The 23,919-nt window shown below is 43.7% G+C and overlaps 1 protein-coding gene across 4 annotated transcripts in view; it reads left to right on the forward strand.

Annotated features, from left to right (window-relative positions):
- The window catches only part of CNTN5 (contactin 5), a 685,915-nt gene that overhangs the window by 440,477 nt on the left and 221,519 nt on the right, over positions 1 to 23,919 (forward strand). For all 4 annotated transcript variants that reach the window (XM_079973413.1, XM_079973412.1, XM_079973415.1 and 1 more), the window contains 2 exons: positions 2,481 to 2,604; positions 3,712 to 3,887. In XM_079973413.1, coding sequence (XP_079829539.1) covers positions 2,481 to 2,604; positions 3,712 to 3,887 — 300 coding nt within the window. The remainder of the gene's footprint in view (positions 1 to 2,480; positions 2,605 to 3,711; positions 3,888 to 23,919) is intronic.

Genomic DNA, 23,919 nt, shown 5'->3' on the forward strand with positions numbered 1-23,919 from the left:
TCATGGTGGGAGCCCTGGCAGGATATAGGCCTCAGCAAATGTCCCACAATGATGTCAGCAAATGTCAGCCTTCTGTCCCTTGTGACAAAGAAAAAGGAAGCATATTCCATCACCTATTATGCATGTGTTCCTTTGAAAGAGAGATCATTACTACTATTGTTATTGGGATGGGAGAGCTATGGAGTTGAGCAAGAGGCAAAACAGAGATGCTGTGACTGGGCCAACAACCATGCTGCCCAGAGACCTTACAGACCAAGCAGGTTGAGGTGTCCTCAAGGGTAGTAGTATTGGAGAACCTCAGTACCAGTCCTGCCCTTACACTGATATTTTTGCATGTTAAAACACCTCAAGGTACAGAAGGAGACTAAGCTGATGGTTGTTGTGTTTTCCTAGACATCTGGCAGCCCTAGATAAGCAATCTTCAAATGCTCCTCAACAAAACCTGATGCCAGAATGAGTTTGTTAGTCTTCAGAGACTCCCCTCCCTTGAACAACTCCCCTTTGAGGAATGATTTGGGCCTTTTTAGTTTAGAGAAAAGAAGTTCATGAAATTATTCATGGCATGGAGAAAGTGGATGGTGAATAGTTTTTCTCCAGCTCTCCTAACACTAGAATTCATGGGTAACCAATGAAGCTGAATGTTGGAAGACTCAGGATACAGAAAATAAAGTTTTTCATGAAATGTGTAGCTACATTATGGAACTTACAGTGGCGGCCACCAACTGGGGTGGCTTTAAAAGGGGTTAGACAGATTTATAGAGAAGAAAGCTACCAGTGACCTGGCCCATCGCTCAATATTTACTCCTTAACGTTGACTATGAAGAAGATGATTTAAGCAACCCAGTCACAGTTACACTCGCAGTTATGGGAGAGGTTGTTTTCCTCCAATTGATTTGTGCATCTTGTTGGCTTTTAGCAGTTCCGCTCTTGAGAAATTGTAAACATATTTTAAAGAGGATTAGGCAAATTCATGGAGGGCAAGTCTGTCAAAGGCTGTGCTCTACCTCCAGAGCCAGAGACATTCATGCCTCTGAATACCAGTTGCTTGACATCACAGTTGGGCAGAGTACTGTTGTGCTCATGGCCAGCTTCCCACAGGCATTTGGTTTGGCCATTGTGAGGATGGGATGCTGGACTAGATGAGACATTGGTGTGATTCAGCAGGCTCTTCTTGTATTCAGACTGTGAGGCAGCCTTTTCACATGTGCAAGGAATCCCTGGGAAAGCTCTGCTGGTAGAGCATAAGCCTTTTAATCTCAGGGTCATGTATTGCGAAAGAACGATGTCAATCAACATTTGATGATCTCCTTCTACCGGTCCACAATAGAAAGTGTCCTTTCATACTGCATCATGGTGTGGTACGCTGGTTTGACATCAACTGATTGGAAGTGCCTACAGTCATGGAACTTTGAAGTGTCAGGCATAGCTCTAATGGCTTTAGCCCAAACGTAGAAGAGTTTTCCTGCACAGCGAAGAAGCTAGTTGAGGTGGAAATGACTAGTCAGCTAGACTCAGAATAACTATTTACAGCATTTATTAAAAGGAAAAGAAACCAGCAGAGTTTCTGCATACAAAACAAAGTAAAATAAATCCTTTCTTTCTCTCTCTCTCTCTCTCTTAACCATACACAGCACTCCTACTCCTAACACACCTAACCCCAAACTCTGCTAGCATTCCTAGATAACAGAGTTGAGTGCTGGTCGTTAACCAATCGGAGTAAGTAGTTTCTAGGTCAAGCAGACCTTGGCTTTCTGCCAAGAGTAAATTGACACTGCCTTGAGTTAATTGTGTGAAGCCAGAATCTGTAAGTTTTCATGAGAATCAATTAACAGAAACTGAACATACAGAGGGTGGTGAATACAGCACAATATATTATGGGCTGTCCCGTGAATCCACTGGATGACATTGCGGAAGAACTTTGCCTCAGGAGAGTGAGGAAAATTCTCAGGGATGATTCTCACCCTGGCCGGAACTTTCTTGATCTCCTGCCCTCAGGCAGAAGATATAGAAGCATGATTAGTCGCACCAACAGGGTAAAGAACAGCTTCTATCCATGGGCTGTTAGGCTGCTGAATGAAAAGATAACAAAAGGGCAACTGACTTTTTGGGTTTGGTGGGTATGAGTCAGTAAACGAGGGGAATTAAGACCAAGAGAGCTGAGTGGGGGGTACTCGAGTAATCTCACTGTATACAAGTTGTACAAGTGACAATAAAGTTTTTCAATTGTGCCCCACACTGGGCAAAAGATTCCTGCATTTCAGGGGGTTGGACTAGAGAACCTTTGTGGTCCCTTCCAAATCTATGATTCTACATTTCTACTTGCTGAGCCAGTAATCAGGGAAGGAACATGCATGTATGAACCATGTCTGAAATAACTCAAGCATGCACCGCACCGCCCCCCAAATACCCCTTACTGTGCAAGGCTAATACAAAGCTTTCACTCTGATCTCTAGAAAAAAATGTCCTTTCTCTCCTCACAGAGAGTGTCGATTATGGGCCGGTGTTTATACAAGAGCCTGACAATGTAATTTTCCCCATGGATTCAGATGAGAAGAAAGTATCCCTCACCTGTCAAGCACGAGGGAACCCAGCACCAACCTACAGGTAAAAAACAAAATGCTTGCCGGATTCATTCTCCCTGGGTTGGTTACTTATTTGATCCAGAAGTATCTCCGAAATATATATGTGGCTTTGTGCCCTTGTTACGTACTCTTCAACTGTTTTTCATAATTAAAAAAAAAAAAAGCAGGTGATTTTGACCATCGATTTTCTGCGTCGTGTCTAATTGTTCCACAAAAAGGTTATGTTAATTACACAGGTATGTAATGTGATCCAGAGGCCTGACTGGCCTCAGCAAGAAGCTGGGCATTTAATGTCACTGTTCCCATGCTGTGGAATGCTCTTCCAGCAGAGATCCGGAAGACATCCTTTCTGTTGACCTTCAGGAGTCTCTTGAATACTTTTTAAAGCTGGTGATTTATACTGATTTTAATGGTGTTTTCTGCTTTATTGTTGCAGGCCACCATGTTATTTTATGATATGGGCAGTGCAGAAATCCTTTTATCCATATAATAAATAAATAGCCTTCTTCAGGTTTTCAGATAACATGCTAAGTTAGCAGATGAGAGGGGGCAGCACTCTAGTTCCAAACACCCCCCTTTGCCATTTCCACCACCTTCCAATTCATGGAGGTTGACTATCTGAAGTGAGGAGCTTCCTGGAGTCAGAATCACCAGAACCGCAGAGTTGGAAGTAACCCAAGGGTCATCTAGTCCAACCCCCTTGCAAAGCAGGAACCTCTTGCCCAAATTGGGGCCCAAACCCATGACCTTGAGATGCTTCATGCTCTACCGATGGAGCTACCAGAATATTAGGACTCTCTGTCTCTTTTGGTCCATATTTATTAGTTTTCAAATTAGGATAGAATCATGAAGATAGGTGAAGAAAAGCAAAGATTTCATTTTTTTAGAGTTCTAAATGCATGGGGAGCCACAAGTACAGGAAGCATCACGCTTCAGAAGGTCACTGTGAGTTGGAAGGCAGCCAGATTGGTAACAGGGGATGGTGATTCCCCCCCCCCCTTGAGTGTTAGCACACTTTCAGATAGCAACACCTGAAAAGCGTTGTTCTTACAATTACACTGTGCTTACATCTTCTACGTTGCCTTGAAATGGACCCCTCTCAGACCACTTTCTCTGCTTTCCTCCCAAGATGGCTCCGGAATGGAACGGAGATAGACACCGAAAGTGATTACCGGTACAGCGTGATAGAAGGGAGCATTATCATCAATAACCCGAGCGAAACAAAAGATTCTGGGCAGTATCAGTGCTTTACCACCAACATGTTTGGCAGCATATTGAGCAGAGAAGCTACACTTCAGTTTGCATGTGAGTAGCCATACACTATTCATCTCTTTACCATATTCATCTCTTTACCATATTCATCCAGATTCGAATAATGATATTATACCACTTCCTGAATAATGAAGGATTTGCACTGGGAAGTGTTGGAAGAATTGTAGCATCTGGTCTGCCTGCCGTCAGCCATATCTTGCATCTCCTAAGTAATTGGCTTCCCATGGTCTCAGTCAGGGCCCAGTTTACAACTTAGCTGGATTATGTAGGATGCTGGAAAAAGCTTTCATATAATGACTACCCCATACAGCCACCCAAATAAGTACTGTGGTTTGTTACAGGTTTCTTATACATGGTGGTTTTCTGTAGTTCTGTTGCCATTGGTGAAGAAACGCTTCATGTATCAAAGAAGAACTATATAATGAAATACCACTTTTCATGTTATGACAGTGGCATGGAGAAGCCTGTGTCAAGGCCAGAAAGGCTGTAGCTCAATGGTAGAGCATCTGCTTTGCATACAGAAGGTCCCAGATTCAGTCTTCAGCATCTCCAGGTAGGACCAGAAGAGACCATGGTCTGAAATCCTGGAAAGTCATTGCCAGCCAACGTAGTCATACTGAGCTATATTGACCAATGGTCTTACTCAGTATAACACAGCTTCTTATGTTCATATCAGACGTAAGACCTGCTGAAATATTGGGGTTCTGAAATGTCCAGGAAGCTTCCACAAGCAAAGGAAACCACCCACTTCAGAAGGTCACCCTCCATGAGTTGGAAGGCAACTAAACTGGCAAGAGTTAGTGGTTTTCATGCTGCTCGAGATAAAAACTTTTGCAACCTGAAGCCTGGCTGTCAGATGGTGGTGTGGTTGCTCGAGAGCAAACAGGCAAGACTGACCTGTCTTTTCCAGGCTTTATTATTTGTGCAAACTATTTACAGTGAAGAGCGTCACAAGTTCATGTCTGGCTCAGTCGCTAGCAGAATCTGGGAGTGGTCCGTCCTTGTACCTCCTCCAGCATAACAGTCGCGTGACCCCCAAACTTCTCCTCCCTTCCCTGTACCGAAACCTACTGCACAGAGTGGGCGCTGGCAAAGGGGTACTTCCCTCATCTCCAGCTTGCTCAGGGTCGGTGTTGAGGCTCTCCCTAGCATCCCCTGGTCCCACCACCTCCTCTCCACTGGAGGTGGGACTTTCCTCCTCGCCAGAGGAGGAACTGCTTTGCAAGACTTTCGCAGGTTCCCTATAACACAACTGCCCTTCCACCTCTCGCCTCTCAGTTGATGGCAGTTCCCTGACACTGCCCATATAACATTTCCTTTTCTTCACTCCCCCACCAACCAAGGGCATAGAGACATTCTGGAAATCCCTCTTGAGGTTCTGAGTGGAACAAGCAGGTTCAGTTAGAATTTATACCTATGGGACTTAGGTGGTCAAATAATGAGCACAGTTTCCCAGTGTCTTACTGTCCATGCCTGGGAGTGGAACAATGCAAAGCTGCCATATGGTAACTTAGCAGGGATCTACTATCCCCGCAAAGGCCCAGGAGAGTTCTCACAGATAGCTCCTCCTCTTTGTTGTTCATCTGCTCAGTCCCAATGTGCACCTGGTTCTTTTCCAGCATCTCCATTTCCCCAACCAGGCAACGGTTAAGAGGTGAAGTCCTCTGCTGGTTCTGCACTGCTTGCTGGGCCTGAGACCACCTTCACTCTTGTGGGGCTGTAGGTGAAAGCAGGGAACATGGAGTCAAAGCAGGGGTCCAGGCGTGGGGTCTTTGATGGGACAAACAAAATTATTTGGGCTGGATAACTTAGCTACTTGATTGTCTCCCTCCTCTGATGGCACCACAAAGCAGGGAGGAAACAAGAAAGTTCTTGCTTGTGATTTTATTCAGTTGACACATCGAAAGACAACAAATCCAGTCATTCCTCAATGATGGTGTTGCTCACACTGAGCTCCTCCCCCTTCCTTTCTAGCAACAACACCTGCCTCTACAGCGTTCGTCCATGGACAATTGTCTCTGTGCCCTTGGTTCTTGCACCCTTAACGAACTCCTTGTTTTGGGAGAAGGGGGGTTGGTTATGCTGCTCAGTAACATGTCAGCCTCCCTTCCTCCTTCTCCTAACACCTCATAACTCTGCTGCCTTCTTCTCTGGAAGCTACAGGAGAAGGGGGTGTGATCCTCACCACTCCTCTTCCTCTTCAGTCCAGTCCCTGACACAGAGTTATGGTGTTGGAGGTCTATACAGAATCCCACTTCTATTTCTTAGTTCAGGTCTCCACTCCCCGAATTATGCTCTGGCTAGATTCTGACACTCAGACAATGGCCTTGTGCTTTCTTCCTCTCTTGACCAGTCATATTGCGATTCATATATTTGCCATCTTCCTCTTGAAACAGAAGGCATGGGAAAGAACTTTTTTTCAGAGCTCTGAAGTCCTCGAAAATAACAAATACTCTCACAAGATATGGTAATTTGTAATGATGTGTAGCGATCCCCTCTGCAAAATTGTCACTGTGCCATATGAGCTTATTGCCCTGCTGATAAGGTCTTTGAATTGATAATGTGACATCTCTGGCTTCCCTTGCATCCTGCTGAGTTTAGAACTTGAAAACTGCTAGCAATTTATCAAAAGTTTAGAGTCTCACAACTGTGCATCAAACACGAACTGAATGGGGAGGGAGGCAGGATCCCAGGTTTCCCCATGCTGTTCCTACCTTCAAAGTCTCTGTTATAGTAACTCTACTAAATTGACAGAGTGTGTCTAAATATAGAGCACAGCGCTTTCCAAAGCATTTGGATGATTAAGGCTGCAAGTCTATATACTGTGCACCTTTACCTGAGACCATGTTGTATTGGGAAAGAACCTTAGTTCAGGGGTGGAAGACCTGCTTTGCATGCAGAAAGGTTCCAAGTTCAGCACCTGGAATCTCCAGGAAGATCTGGAAAATGCTCCTGTCTGAAACCCTGGAGAATTAGAGGGACCAATAGTCTGACTTGGTTCAAGGCAGCTTCCTTTGAACTCAGTGGCGATATTCAACTCTTGCACTAATGCAAGGATTAGCACAGCTGCAATGGGATTTTCTCTCCCGCTTCACCCTATGTGTGCCCTTTACTATCCCCAAGATCTGCTTTGGAGCATTGGGAGGAAAGCTTGAAATAGATTTAGGAGGTACACAGGGGAATTTTCCACTGCACAAGGATAACTTCTTGCACTTACAGAACATTAATCTTTGATTATGTGGAATACAACCCATTGCATTTAACTCTTAATAGGCGTAGGCAGAATTGCGTTGTTATAATCTGCACATCTATCTAGGCTGCTCCGTCCTCCTCCTTAGTAGCATAAGGATTGGGATGATTTTATTCAGGACTCTGCAGGGAAGTACAGTTAGACAGGCATGGTGCTCTAAATCTGTCCCACAAGAAAAAGTCTATTGTGTCTGCAGAACAGGAATGTTGGATAATAGCGATATTTCTTATAAAAAAAAACAATCCAAAAGAAAAAAAACAAGTCAACAAATCCAAAAGAAATATCCATACATAGCACAAAGATTTATTGAGAAACTCAATAAAAAGAAATTAAAAAAAAGAAAAGATAATAGTGATATTTCTAAAAATGCCCCACCTTAAATTTAGGGGATCAGAATTGCTTTGCCATCATCACAGATCAGCACTGGTGTTCAGGGAAGGACGAGCCACAGTTCCAGTGCTAGAGCATCTGCTTTGCATGCAAAAGTTCCCAGGTTTGATCCCAGGCCTCTCCAGGTAGGGCTGGGAGAGGCTCTCATTTGAAATCCTGGAGAGTTGCTGCAATATCAGTATCGTGGACAATATCAAGCTGGATGGACCACTGGCATTTTCCTATGTTCCTGCGAGCCAGCTGGCTTTTCTAGAATTTGCAAAGACTGCTACAATAGCAGCAGATGTGTCTGGTTTGATTGCTGCTTTTCAAGACTCCTTTGTCATTCTCAAAAAGCTGCATCAAAATCTGAGGACAATCTGCATTGTGACAGTAAGGTAAAGGTAAAGGGACCCCTGACCATTAGGTCCAGTCGTGACCGACTCTGGGGTTGCAGCATGCTCATCTTGCTTTATTGGCCGAGGGAGCCGGCGTACAGCTTCCAGGTCATGTGGCCAGCATGACCAAGCCACTTCTGGCGAACCAGGGCAGTGCATGGAAACGCTGTTTACCTTCCCGCCGAAGTGGTATCTATTTATCTACTTGCACTTTGATGTGCTTTCAAACTGCTAGGTTGGCAGGAACTGGGACTGAACAACGGGAGCTCACCCGTCGTGGGGCTTCGAACCGCCGACCTTCTGATCGGCAAGTCCTAGGCTCTGTGGTTTAACCCACAGTGCTACCCACGTCCCATTGTGAAAGTACTCCCCCCCCAAAAAAAAAATCTCTTAGTGTATGCATTTGTTTGCTAGGAGTTGCACCTCTGCTTACTCGCTAACCCCCCTGCCTCCCCCCCCACATTAACCCCGTAGAGCTTCCCCTTCCCACCCAGTGAAATGACTAAGCCTGCTTCTCACAACTGGGTCCTGGTGCACAATGCCCTTTTGAGCTGGAAAAAAAAATCCAGATCATTTTGCTGTAACTGGTTGGTGGGTTGCATCAATTCTGGTTCTCACGTCACACTGGCGTTTTAAGTGAACATATGCTGCTGTGCTGCGTGCATGCATGCCTTTTGCACAAGAAGAGCTCTTTCACATTGCCTAGATAGGTATTACTGCTTTGCATGTGGTGTTTTGCAGCCAGTCAATCTCTGTGTCCAGTTTGACCACAGAACAGGCTGAAATAAAATGCATTCATCCCACCGGTCGCCTTTTCACACCAGCATTTGATCAGCTTATATATGTTGGGATGTGAACTTATTAAAAAACCTGTAAACCTATGCAGCTTTCCTTGGCGATACGTTCCATTAAATTTGCTCTTATTTCTGAATCTAGATGCACAATATCTGGCTCAGGTTTGGTATGAACATTTCCTCGCAAAGGGTCGTGAAGGCAAAGTGTAAGCTTGTTGGCCTGGTTTCAGGTCCAATTTAGGTCTGCTACTACGTCTAGATGCATTGCTCCAGCTCCAGCTCCCGCTGATATTGTGGACTTTTAGATTGTATTTACTTCACTTTCAGCCAGCCATGTATTAAAACACTTGCCAGGTAACCCTAGGCAACAAGGAACTGCATGAATGGGAGTGAGCAGAATGATGGCGGAGGGACAGGCGGGCCTTTCCTTACTCTGCACCCAGCATGGAAACCAAGTGGGTTCCCACAGAAGGAGAGTATGCCGTTCCTCCTCACCCAGCAAAGAAAGCCAGCTTCCTCGTTGTCCTCTGCCAGCACTGAGGAGGCTGGTAACATTTGTGGGTTTATTTTACAAGGTTGCTTAACCACATACTTAGCACTTTCACAGAAAGCAATAGGGCACAGTAGGTGTTAGTTGTCCTTTTTCTGTAAACCCTGCATTGTGCTATAACCCTAAGGCATGTTTGAGCATCACCATATAAAGTTTCCTGGGTTGTTGTTTTTCCTGGCAGGCTTTGTGTAATAAAAAAAAAATTGCTCGTGAAAATTTGCCAGCGTTTTAGTGCGAAATTCTCTTTATCCACACAATATTTTGCAAAGCTTTTCCCCCGGATATATTGCATTTTTTTGTTTGTTGTTTTCACAAACACATGAAATTTTATGCACACCTCACCCTCCTATATGCCGTTTTGTAAACATTACTTGACAGGAGAACTTTACTGCAATATTCAGGAGAATGTGAATTTTGCAGGATGGCTTTGTTTTAGTCTGCATATTGTTTTGGGAAGTACAAACTATACAACACTTGTTATCTGATAGGAATGAATTGCAGGGATTGGGTATGCAGAACTAATTTACACTGGTGTAAATTAAGCCAGAATAAAGTTACACCATATCTAGTGCCTGCTCAGCAGCATGGCTGCTGCTGTTCTGCCTAACTCTGGCAGTGGAGGGAAAACCCTTCTAAACAATGTTGTATAATGGGTTCACAGGTCATGGGACCATGCTGAACAGGCTTAGGATCCAGCCTAGGCCATCCCTCTCTGGCTCTTTCCCCATCTTTGGGGTGACTTACACTGACCTCATGGGATGCAGGTGGCACTGTGGGTTAAACCACAGAGCCTAGGACTTGCCAATCAGAAGGTCGGTGGTTTGAATCCCTGTGATGGGGTGAGCTCCCGTTGCTTTGTCCCTGCTCCTGCCAGCCTAGCAGTTTGAAAGCACCTCACAGTGCAAGTAGATAAATAGGTACCACTCCGACGGGAAGGTAAATGGCATTTCCGTGCGCTGCTCTGGTTCGCCAGAAGCGGCTTAGTCATGCTAGCCACATGACCCGGAAGCTGTACGCCGGCTCCCTCGGCCAATAAAGTCGCCACAACCCCAGAGTAGTCCGCGACTGGACCTAATGGTCAGGGGTCCCTTTAGCTTTACCTTTTACACTGGCCTCAGCTCAGCCAGCTTCAGGTTCAGCTGGCTGAGCCCCAGCTGAGCTGGGATGAGCAGGTTGTGTCTGTGTATCTTCAGCTGAGCTTGGAGTTAGGGGCTTTATGAGCTGGAAATCAGCCAGCAGAGCCACCGATCTAATGCATCCTAAGATGCTCACCCCAGTGGATCTTGCCACAGGACTGACATGAGTGCATGCACGCATCCTGCCCTCTCGTATGGTGAATGCAGAGGGCTGCTCCCCTGCTACATGTAAAGGATTTCTGGCCAGCAATCGTGTGCACTGCTGTCATAATTCTTTGGGTAACGATAAGTCTTAAAGCTGTTTTCTGCCAGTGATTAAAGCACAAACTAAAGTTTGACAAACAGCTGGTGGTTATAAAGTAGTGTGTTTTCCTCTGAACACCCCTTGAGAGAAAGCTTGCTTAGTAATAATAATAATAGCTTGCAAAGCTATTATGATTTATCTTTATGTACTAAACTTGTGTTGGTGGCCAAGGATTTGCCGCATTAATCCAATTCCTTCTACTTCTGCCAGTGTAGGCGAATAGGAAACACCCTCACAAACTTGCATGAGATAATAAAAAAATAAAACCACACCAGTAAGTTGCAGCACCATCTGCAACTAGGGATGGAAAGACCTGCCAGTTTCAGTTTTCTCAGTTTCTCGTTTTCCCAGTCTTACACTCACCTCCCCACATAATTTGCAATTTAAAAAGAGAGCGAGATCCTCATGAAAATTCAACAGCATTTTAGAGCCAATTTCTCCTAATAAACACATTTTTTTACTACTGTACACATTTTTTGCATGGCATTTTACCTAATATAAAGCATTTTTGTATGTTATCTTTCATGAATACATTGATTTTTATGCACATTTTCCCTGATGTGTGTGTTTTTGTAAACACTGGTTTGTTGGAAAACTGCATTGCAAAATTTGGAGAAGCGTGAATTTTTAAGGATGGCTGTGTTTCAGTTCATGTGATCTGACTGGATAGAATCTCTCTCCATCCTAGAGGAACATTAAAAGACCTCAAGCCCTTGCAGTCATATTGTCATGGTGTTTATTGCTTTGCCATCAAAATTCAACAATGAATCAATATGTAAAGCGATGCCAGACTCCACATAAGGTAGACAGTAATCCATGAAAAATTATGCCATAATAAATTTGTCAGTCTTTAAATTGCCACAAGGCTCTGTGGTCATTCCCAGTGCTTGTGTCTTGTCTGCATTAAACATCTTGAGACGCCACAAACAAATCAAGACATATATATACCTTCTCAATAGCAAATACCTGTCTTTGTGAAGCCTCTCTCAGCTCCTGTGCTACATAGGGCTGTCATGCATATTCATGGCTTTCTGTTCCCAAAGTTCTTCTGCAGGAAAGCATCCTGAACAACTAACAGTTGTCTGCCCATAAAAAAAAACCACAAAGGCAACTTGATGAGATGGTGTTGAGCATTCAAGTCAACGACTGAAGACCCAGCCTTTTCACTGATGCGGCAAAATTATCTTAAGCCAGAGAGGTCACTGCAAAATGCTTTTTAAAAGGGAGCAGTGTGCAATTAGAGCAGCTGCATATGCATTGCTCAACAAATGTATGCATTGACAATGCACAATTTTCAGGAATGGTGAAATCTGTATTGATGAGAAAATTGCACAACCATTTATGCTCTTGAGTGTCCTAACAAACCTAGTCAGGAAAAGTGGAAATAGATGGGAACTGCATATTTCTATTGCCATGGAGGAGCGCACAGTACTTGATTTGCAGTTGTGAAAGCTGCAACCCAATATACAATAGATTCAGGTAGGTAGCCGTGTTGCTCTGATGCAGTCGATATATATATATATATATATATATATATATATATATATATATAAATTTAAATGTCCAGTAGCACCTTAGAGACCAACTAAGTTTGTTCTTGATATAAGCTTATACCAAGAACAAACTTAGTTGGTCTCTAAGGTGCTACTGGACAATTATTTTATATATATATATATTTCCAATATACAATAATGCATACTTCAAAATCTACTGCAAACAAGCATGTCGGTCTGTGAACTGGATTGTAAGGACTCTGATTTTGCTTTTCAACTTACTCTGTTGACACCCCTTACACATATACTTGATGCGTTCCCAAATTCAGGGGCAGCCAATGTAGCACCGTCAGATACTTTGCACTGCAACTCCCATCATCCCTGACCATTGTCCACACCATTTGGGGCTGATGTGAGTCATAGTTCAAAACCTCTGGAAGGTACTGTGTTGGCTACCCGCACCATAATGCAATAAAGTGTGTTTTATTTGTTCACAGATAATTTTTACCCGTTTGAGGTCTTGACAAGACTGTATTATTTACATTCACTTCTCCAAATCTATCTCGTAAATTTTCAGTTCAACTTTCTTCTTCCAATTTTACCTGGCTGAATGTTACTGCCTCTTTTTTTTATCTTCTGCGGCATTTCTTGCTCCTTAAATCTATTTTCCCATTTAGGATACAGAAGGAGAACGGCCGATTAGCTATAACTCATATCTCCCTTTTCCAATGGTTGCAGCATAAAAACTGTCTGCTGACAGACAGGATAAGAAGTCCGCAATGACATGGACAAATAAATCAATAGGGTATTGGGAGACAGCCTTCATGCTATGTGTTCCATCATGAAACACCCCTGACAGCTCACTAGAGAATTTGCCACCCACCTGCAAACTGACTTTAATGAGCTCCATTGTCTTTGGAGGCCCATGATGGCTGCTAAAGCAATGGACCTAACCCAGCTCCATTTGCATGCCTTGTGACTGTTGTTCCCAAATGGGGGTGCCCATTTCCAGCAGCAGATACATCCATCAATTTCACAGGGGCCAAGAAGAGCATGTAGTGGGGTTTTTTATCCAGTGTATGCATGCAAGCCATCTTACTGGATATGGGCACCTGTCCAGTTAGAGCAAATGAAGCAAGCATGTTAATTTACCCCTCCACCCCCCCAAAAAAAACCCTTCTCCCTGTCACAAAGGTTCTTAAAAGCAGAAGCAATAAGGCAGTGGGACCTACAAGGCCTACACAATCATTCAAGCCTACTAGCTGTAACGGTTAGAAGTAAACTACCATGTCACTCTGACTCATGACTCGGCTTGGGTTCCCTATACAGTGGTACCTTGGGTTACAGACACTTCAGGTTACAGACTCTGCTAACCCAGAAATAGTACCTCGGGTTAAGAACTTTGCTTCAGGATGAGAAAAGAAATCGTGTGGTGGCAGCGCAGCAGCAGTAAAAGGCCCCATTAGCTAAAGTGGTACCTCAGGTTAAGAACAGTTTCAGGTTAAGAACAGACCTCCAGAACTAATTAAGTTCTTAACCCGAGGTACCACTGTAAATGTAACCAGCCATCTCTCTGGGCCTCAGTCTGTCTTCAGAGTCTGAGTCAGTCTCGGCTCAGTATGTGAGTGTGTTGTTGCAGACAGAGCGGTTCCACGACTCCAGTTAATCAGTAACTAAGATCTGTGCCTCTGTGAAGGCTAAGATAGCTGCTATGAGCACTCTGTGTATGCTCTTTAACTACAGTGGTACTTTGGTTTGCAACCGTTTTGGATTACAACCATTTTGGATTGTTGTTGTTGTTGTTTAGTCGTTTAGTCGTGTCCGACTCTTTGTGACCCCATGGACCAGAGCACGCCAGGCATTTCTGTCTTCCACTGCCTCCCGCAGTTTGGTCAGACTCATGTTTGTAGCTTCGAGAACACTGTCCAACCATCTCGTCCTCTGTTGTCCCCTTCTTCTTGTGCCCTCAATCTTTCCCAACATCAGGGTCTTTTCCAGGGAGTCTTCTCTTCTCATGAGGTGGCCAAAGTACTGGAGCCTCAGCTTCATGATCTGTCCTTCCAGTGAGCACTCAGGGCTGATTTCCTTCAGAATGGATTACAACCAATTTAAACCCGGAAGTGTGCGTCCCCTTTTTTTGGATTACAACTCATTTTTGGGGGGGGTTACAACCCCCCCTTTTTTTAGGGAGGCCCCATTGGCGAAAGCGCACCTTGGGTTACAACCTGCTTTGGTTTACAACCAGACCTCCAGAACGGATCATGGTTGTAAACCAAGGTATCACTGTATGCTGTTTATGAGCAAGTTTATTTTCTCAAGTAAACTTTTATTCTGTTTATGAAGAAGATTCTGCTTGATTAATTAACCACTGCATGACACTCCACCCCCCCCCCCCAATGCATCCATATCAGGTATGGCAGGGAAACGGAGGAACATCCATGGATTCTGGATGTTCAGGGTAGTTAAAACAAAAGCGGATTACAAGGAGCTTCAAAGGAATATCTACATACTAGGTGAATGGGCATTCAAATGGCAGAAGGCATCACATTCGAGGCTATTGTATACATTTCTTTTTCTTTTCTAAAAAAATCAAATTAATATAGATGCCCAGTCAAGGACAAGAAAAGTGTAGGTACTACAATATGATCCACCCACCACTATTTTCCTTGAGAAGGCGGGCCACAAATAGATCATCAGGTGGTCATCATGCTTGAGAATAAGTCACTCTTAGAAGTGTGGTGAGGAATACCAAAGATAATACAGTAGATCCTCGGGTTACGTTACCCTCAAGTAACGTAAACTTTGGGTTGTGAAAGCGGCAAACCCGGAAGTATTTTCCCAGGTTTCGCCGCTCACGCATGCGCAGAAGCAGCGCCTCTGGATATGGCTTTTCTGGGGTGTGCATGGACCCCCAGAACAAATTAAATTCGTATCCAGAGGGTCCACTGTGTGTGTGTGTGTGTGTGTATACACAAACAATATTTTAGTAAGGAGAAGACTTACTAAAGTGCCGCGGAAGATGGTAAACAATTAACGCTTAATTTCTTTGACAGCCTAAATTAACAGAGCACCTCCTGCAATTTCTTTTATTCCCTTGCTTTTTAATTGCTAATTTATAAATAAAAGCATTTTAACAGGGTTCTCTGCTTTTAGAACAAATTAGTGAAATTTGGTGCCTGGATAAACGTAGTAAAAGATTAGAGACTGCAGGATTGCCACTGTAAATTACCATTATTAAGATGTCTCTGCCCATCCATCACTCACAACACAGATGGCCTTCTTTATTATTTGTATGAACACAAACACATAAACACATCAGCACTGCATAAACTGGCATTTGGAAGGAAAATCTGTAATCTTCTGGTTGTAAGGTGAAGTACATGTCGGTTTCATGGAGGTCGTTAAAATTAGCTGCATTAATTGCCAACTCTAAAAAAATGTGCTTCGTCAAGCCTGTGAGTAAGACAAGCAGTGACCAGTTGCCACTAGATTAGTGAGCTGGAAGAGGCAAAGCAAGGCAAGCAGACAGACTCTGCAAAACATGGGATTTGACATTTGCAATGCTAGGAACTGGAATGCTTGCTTGCTGCAGAGCCTTGCATAAGAAGATACGGTAACCAAAGCCCTGTTGGGTCAAACCAAAGGTCCATCAGTCTGTTCTCACAAGGGCCAACCAGATGCCAACTGCTTGTTTATCCTTGAGGGACACTGCCAAATGCAACGCCATGGGACAATTTCCAGGCTGATCCTGCCAAGCTGGATGAGAGAGAAAGATTGGGAGGTGGGGGGGCAAGAGTGCGAGAGCTCAGAGATTATGATTCAGCAGAAGATAGCTGTTGGCAGCCTCCTATTGATAAGCTCAAATTTGAATAACTCGACTGGCTTGCTGCTAGCTAATCCAGAATGGGGGTATTGAACTTTTTGTTGCTAATATGAAACTCTGAGGTTATGCAGTTCATGAGGACATTAAAAAAATTATGCTGGATCCAAAGAACCATCTAGTCCAGCATCCTGTTCTCACAGTGGTCAACCAGATGATGATGATGATTATGAAGATTAATACCCCGTCCATCTGGCTGGGCTTCCCCAGCAACTCTGTGCGCCTTCCAACAAAATATTAAAATACAGTAATGCATCAAACATTAAAAGCTTCCCTAAACAGGGCTACCTTCACATGTCTTCTGAAAGTCTGGTAGTTGTTGTTCTCTTTGACATCTGGTGGGAAGGTGTTCCACAGGACAGGTGCCACTACCAAGGAGGTCCTCTGCCTGGTACCCACAAGGCCACAAAGGGGAACCCACAAGCAGAACCTGACCACAACAGCACTTGAAGTTTTGAGAACAAGTCCATCATCCTTGATACTTTGTTATAGGGACCAGTGGTATGGTATAATGTAAAGGGATCTCCTTATTACAGTTCCTTACAGAATTGAGTCTTCATTAACTACATTAACTTAACCAAACAACAACACCCTCCTCTCTCTCACACACACAAACAAATCCCACTGCAGCCAACCAAAGGCAGTCAACCTCACCCTAGGCAAGGAAACATAACAAGCGAATAGAAAGAGAACCTACCCAAGTGAAGCTGACACAAACCTCCCATGCATACACTAAGTAAAGCAACCAACCCACCCCTCTCTCCCATCCCCCCTCTCCTTCCCAACCCTATACTGCATATAACACCAGCGTCTCACATCCAGGAAATTCCAGATGTATGGCAACCCTACTCAACTGGTCTATGTACAAAATGTGATCTTAAAATGTAGAATCATAGAATAGAATCATAGAATCATAGAGTTGGAAGAGACCACAAGGGCCATCGAGTCCAACCCCCTGCCAAGCAGGAAACACCATCAGAGCACTCCTGACATATGGTTGTCAAGCCTCTGCTTAAAGACCTCCAAAGAAGGAGACTCCACCACACTCCTTGGCAGCAAATTCCACTGTCGAACAGCTCTTACTGTCAGGAAGTTCTTCCTAATGTTTAGGTGGAATCTTCTTTCTTGTAGTTTGGAACCATTGCTCCGTGTCCGCTTCTCTGGAGCAGCAGAAAACAACCTTTCTCCCTCCTCTATGTGACATCCTTTTATATATTTGAACATGGCTATCATATCACCCCTTAACCTCCTCTTCTCCAGGCTAAACATGCCCAGCTCCCTTAGCCATTCCTCATAAGGCATCGTTTCCAGGCCTTTGACCATTTTGGTTGCCCTCCTCTGGACACGTTCCAGTTTGTCAGTGTCCTTCTTGAACTGTGGTGCCCAGAACTGGACACAGTACTCCAGGTGAGGTCTGACCAGAGCAGAATACAGTGGCACTATTACTTCCCTTGATCTAGATGCTATACTCCTATTGATGCAGCCCAGAATTGCATTGGCTTTTTTAGCTGCCGCATCACACTGTTGGCTCATGTCAAGTTTGTGGTCAACCAAGACTCCTAAATCCTTTTCACATGTACTGCTCTCAAGCCAGGTGTCACCCATCTTGTATTTGTGCCTCTCATTTTTTTTTGCCCAAGTGCAATACTTTACATTTCTCCCTGTTAAAATTCATCTTGTTTGTTTTGGCCCAGTTCTCTAATCTGCCAAGGTCATTTTGAAGTGTGATCCTGTCCTCTGGGGTGTTAGCCACCCCTCCCAGTTTGGTGTCATCTGCAAATTTGATCAGGATGCCCTTGAGTCCATCATCCAAGTCGTTGATAAAGATGTGCTTCTGTTGAGCTTAGAGTTGCATATGCAATGCAGCTGTTAACATATATGTGGTTTAGAGAGGTGTGTGTGTGTGTGTGTGTGTGTGTGTGTGTGTGTGTATATATATATATATATATATATATATCCTACTTTTCCTCCAAAGAGTACAGGGCAGGGTATATGATCTCTATGCTTCTGAATGAGTGCCTTTAAAGCTTGCTGAGAATCTTCTCACACACCCTTGACAAGCAATATCGTCAGAAATGGCTTAGAATCACAGTAAAAATGAAATAATAGTTCATTGTGCTTCAACATGAGTTTTGTCTCCTTGTGTCACTTCATTTTATTTCAAGTCTTTGTAGACATATCTTCTCACTACGCATTTATTTACAGCCGAGAAATGGATCATGGTGCTTGCTATTAAACTGTATGTAGTGCGCATCTTTGTGTGGCCTTCACAGAAAAAATTTTCACGTCAGCCAAATAAATAAATGCATGCAGGAATTTCTGTTTCTACCAGTCAAGGTTTCTGGATCAATTGTGAGAATTCAAATGTGGTGATTATTAATTTAGTACACAGTGCTCTGCAAAGTAATGAACATGCTCTAGAACACTCAATTTCACTTAATTCACTGTATTTTTTTTTTTGTTTTTAGTAATAAAAAAGCAGCTCACATTAACCCTTATCGTAAATTGTTTTGCCATTTTGAGTACCCTATATAAATATCCTTGTTTACACTCTCCTTGTTAATGAAAATAGAAAGCCTTGGTGGCAAATGAGCCAACTGTAAAATAAATATAAATTAAAATGGAAAAGATAAGTCTGTGGTTTAGCACACTGGGGGGGGGGGACAATCTGAAAATGATGTGTTTGGTTTAGCTTGGTCCCTTGGTATTAATAGACCTAAAGATGCCTTTCACGTTTTAGCAGATATTGCAACCAGATGCTAATTGTGATTGATAGCTCTTAAGCAGGAAATAATGGAAGGGCCCAAACAATTTAAGAAATTTTAATAAACAGGATGAGCATTGTAGCCTATCAAGTTGATTATAAAATATACATACTGTAACGGGCTAGATCTGGATTTCCTGAGGCTTGAATTCCATTCCCAGGATGCTACTGCTGAAGGAAAAGAGGAGTGATTTGTCATTATTATCATTCCATTCCCTGAAAAGCTTCTACCAAGGGTTTGGGGACTGTGTGAAACAACATAGGAGGAGATGGTCCTAGGGTCTGCAGGGAGAAGGGAAATCTGCGAAAATTGTCTTCCTTCTCCCGTGTCTTCCATTCACGGAACAGCTAATCTGGAACCAAGCTAGATCCAGTGTGTTTAAGTGCTCGTTGACAGATATGGAAGCTATTCTCTGAAGCTGAATGTTTCAAAACCAGTGCCATAATCTTCTACCATGCATAAATTTCAAAGCTCTTTAAGCTAAGTGCTACTCATACCCTTTTGGAAGAAGCAGAGGCAGCTGTAGGGGAGTGTGGCTGGTTCGGTTGTGCCTCAGGGGCTCTGCAACTATGTTGTAGAATGGAAGTTGTGAGGCAGGGGGCACCAAATTTTGGTGGCGCACAGTGCACCACTGAAATTTGAGACCCCCAAGGTCTGCCACTGGGAAGGAGTGATTTACGGATCCACACTGATGTCCTAGTATGCACCGTTTGACCACTGAATTATAAAACCTTAATTTGGAAACCTCCCAAAACAAACACATCCCCACTGATTAATTGCATTTCAGCCAGCACCCTAAAAAAAAGTCGCACGGTGTTCCGAAATTTCTGGCAAACCTCAGGTTAATGCTATCCACAATATTCAGTTTCACTGACAATGTGTTCATTTAACCCAGGAAAATATCTAGTATTTCCCAGAGTGAGGGCAATGAACAGCCATATTTTTGGTTATATGTTTATCTTTGATATATTTACATATTTAACCCTTTTGCCAAATGTCACTGGAACCAAGGAAGCATTAATACATTAAAGTATTTCTTTGTTTATGAGGATTTAATACTACAAAGGCTATTATGTGGTGAAAGTATGAATGAATATGAATGCACAAGAATCATCTGGGGCCTTTCTGTCAATCAAGCAATGCATAACGTTAAAGGAATGGTGGTGCAAATAGCATTGGCTGGAATTTAAATGGGCAGACAGGTTTTCCTTGGAGATCCGCTTCTTGGGACTCAGAAAACACACTTGATAACAAAATTCCACCTAGAGGTTCTGCAAATGCCCACCAATAAATATTGAGGCCAGAAGGGATCATTGTGATATTGTTTCCTATAACCTCCTACATAATAAGAATTTATTCAGCAAGCCCTGAATTCCTGGATGAGCTACAGCTTGCTTCACTTTTTGCAAGCACAGATTTCCAGGTGCTTGTGAAGACCGAGTTGCATTTGAGAAGCTCTAGGTGCACCCGACTTATTCAACATGACAGCAGAATTTTGGTTTAAGGTGATTACAAGAGTCGTATATTTACCAATTTATAGATATTGCTTCAAAGTAAAGTATGCTCCGTGAATAATGCCGCCTTCATTGTTTGCGCCACACGGATACCGCAAACTGCGGGAAAGAGACACACGTTTGATACATTAAGTCTAGGTGTTATGAAAAAGGGCTGTAATAAAAGGTTTACAAGTTTCGGGTTCTGAATTATAATGGTTGGAAAAATGAGGTTTCTGCTTCAGCTCTTTAAAATACAGCTGGAAATGGAAAGGTGGTTAAGCACTTAAAAGTTGATTTATAAAAACCTTGTTTACTGCTTATGCAGATTCTTTGCAGAGTTCACTCGGTGAAAGCGTGGCAAGTGTTGATTTTTGCAATAACTCATATATTATGCAGATTCTCGCGACTGCCATCTCCATCATTCTCATCCCATAAGTGTACATTATGGCAAAGTGGAACTGAATGTCTGAAGGAAATACTGCAATCTAAGAATTGGTATGCAGATTAAGCCCTGTGCTGGAAGTGCAGTGGAGACAGCAAGTCTGCCTAATTAGAACATTGGCTTGGCATCAGGCCTTCTTTTGATAATAGCTCAGTATCTAGCAGGCTTTTGCTTTTATTGCCTATTTCACAACCAGATGAATGGGTCTCTGCCATGAGTATCCACTTTGCATAGTTTTGTGCTTTTCATTCATCTTGTTCTTAGCTGTTTTTATTACTGCTTGTACATCCCCTTGAACATACATGAAAGTTGCTAAATAATCAGCAACAATGAAAAGCCATTGGTGCCATTGGAAAATTAATATTTTAGGCTGATGCGGTTATAATATATTACTTTTTTAAGCACGCAGCTCTTTGGCAAGAGCAGGTTAAGATGCAGTGAATCTCCATCTCAGCCAGCTGATTCCCAACTCAGCCAGGCTCAGCTGCTATTAAGTCCCCAACCCTGGCTCTGCCCAAAATATGCCAGCATAAGTTGTTCATTCTGGTTCAGCTGGCTGAGCCTTAGCTGGCTAAGCTGAGGTCAGTGTAAGTGCCCTCCAAAAAGAACATTTCAGGGGTGTGATGGGACCAGAGATGGGAGACTTAGTCTGGTCACATGTTTCAGGCCAGTCACATAACCTGGTAACACAGTGTAGAACACTAATCTTAATGCTTGTTTTCCCTCTGCCAGGCATAGGCAGAGCAGCAGGCCTGCTGCTGAATGGGGTTTGGATCTGGCATAACATTTTTTAAGGGAAATAGATGAAAACATGGGTTACCGTACATTCGGATTTTCCTGGGTGTTCCAGTGATTTCCGCCCAGACAGTTTCTGACAGCCAACTGCTGGACGTATGGCAAGCCTAATTTGCACCAGCTTAATTTACACTGGGAGACGCGGATGGCGCTGTGGGTTAAACCACAGAGCCTAGGACTTGCCGATCAGAAGGTCGGTGGTTCAAATCCCCGTGACGGGGTGAGCTCCCATTGCTCGGTCTCTGCTCCTGCCAACCTAGCAGTTTGAAAGCACGTCAAAGTGCAAGTGGATAAATAGGTACCACTCCGGCGAGAAAGTAAACGGTGTTTCCGTGCGATGCTCTGGTTCGCCAGAAGCGGCTTAGTCATGCTGGCCACATGACCCGGAAGCTGTACGCTGGCTCCCTCGGCCAATAAAGCAAGATAAGCGCTGCAACCCCAGAGTCGGCCACGACTGGACCTAATGGACAGGGGTCCCTTTACCTTTACCTTAATTTACACTGGATTGCTTTATGCTGGCTTCTTGGGCTTGCTCACTAAGTGGTTAATACCAATGGATGGGTGAACTAATTCCAGTATTTATTTAATTTTATGTAGAATTGCACCATATGAATTTCCCTTCCTCTCCTCTGCAGCTTAATGACAGCCATAGACTCATTACAGCAAATCACAATATCTCAACAGCAGAACCCTTTTTTCCTTGTATCCTTCACACTCTAGAGCTGTCATGCCCTTTGTGAAAGCTGTCTACCCATTCAGAAATAATATAAAACTCTATTATATCTGACCACACATGCAGAAAATTCAGTGACAGCTGGACTTACGCATGTGTCTTTTGTCTGCAGGGAGTACTGAGTGTTTTCACCTTCTGCTGTGGACCGGCTAAGCCAAGGAAGGTGTCTTAACTGTCAAAAGTTGACCTTTCTATATGAGTGTCACAGCACATGCTCCTTTTAACTCCAGGAAATATGAATGCAAACATCACGGCCTGCCCTTTGTGTCATAATTCATTCCTTTGCGCTGACATGTGGCCACTTTGTCAGCTAAGCCACAGGCTGAAGTGACAGCCCGGCATCAATGCAGTGGTGACTTCTCTTTGAAAAATCAGTACAATTGTGTAGGGCTTTAGCATATCTGTAGCTTAAGATAGTGATGCATTTCCTACTGTTGTGAACAAGGAACAGCCAAGAACATGGGGCCACTGCCCCATGTGGTGAGTTATCAAAAGTGTAGCTTGGACCATCTCCTTAGCCCATGGGGCACCAACCTTTCAGGAGCCAGTGGGCCCATCTGGAATGTTCAAGAAGTGTTGTGGTCGCCAGTCACAAAATGGCTGCTGTGGTGCACGTGGCATGACACAAAATGGCTGCCACATCTAAAATGGGTGGGGAACCATGTTCAGTCTGAGGGCCACATTCCTTCATGGGGAACATTTTGAGGGCTGCGTGTCAGTGGTGGAAATGGCCAGAAGTAAAAGTTGGTGGAGGAAGGCATGTACAGTGGTACCTTGGTTTTCGATTGTAATCCATTCCAGAAGACTGTTGGAATTCTGAAACATTCTAAAACCAAAAACTTAATAGCCAACAGCTAAGTCTCAGGATCTTGAACTCAGCAGAAGTCACATGGCATGTTTGACTTCCAAGGCATGTTCGAAAACCAAAACATTTACTTCCGGGTTTACGGCGTTCAAAAACAGAAATATTTGTCCACGGAGACATTCGAAAACCGAGGCACCACTGTAACTCCTACCTTTGCAAAGTAGGGCACATTCTAGCTATTCCAAATCCACAGCTTTCTACAACTTACATTTCTCAGTGTCCTCCATCACGGTGAGCAAGAGTCTTTATCAATGTTTAAGAACACATTCCAGGCAGTCAAAAACACTGGAGGATGTCTCAGAACAAGGCTGGGGAACAGTGTGAAGTGGAGAGGAGTCTTGGCTTGGAGAGACACCTGGGGGCCTGATATAGAGGGCGAGCAAGTCACATTCAGCTCCTGGACCTGAGGTTGAGTACTCCTGCCTTCAAGTATTTCTGTGATGGAAGAGTATCCCCTCGAATTATGGGTCTCTCTCTCTCCCCCCCCCCTCTCTCCTGAGCAGAGGCAGCCTACCATCTTCTCTGTATTATGTTTGCATCATGCAGCCAAAAAAAGAAGCTGAAAGGCAAACAGACTCATTTTTCATTTGTAACGATGAAGCGCTTGAGGTCTGCCTTCGTCTCCGGAAGGTGAATGTGCAAACTGAGTTTTGTGACAGTGCGACAGCTTCGATTCTTATTTTTCCAGCAATTTTGGATACCTTTTTTCTTTTAAATTGATCAAGCGGACAATACAATGCACATTGAATTACAGCTTACAATAGGCTCCAGTTTAAAGCAAAGGAGAAGTGGTTT

This window comes from Podarcis cretensis (genome assembly GCF_951804945.1).
Source record: "Podarcis cretensis genome assembly, chromosome: 4".
In the NCBI taxonomy this organism is placed as follows: Eukaryota; Metazoa; Chordata; class Lepidosauria; order Squamata; family Lacertidae; genus Podarcis; species Podarcis cretensis.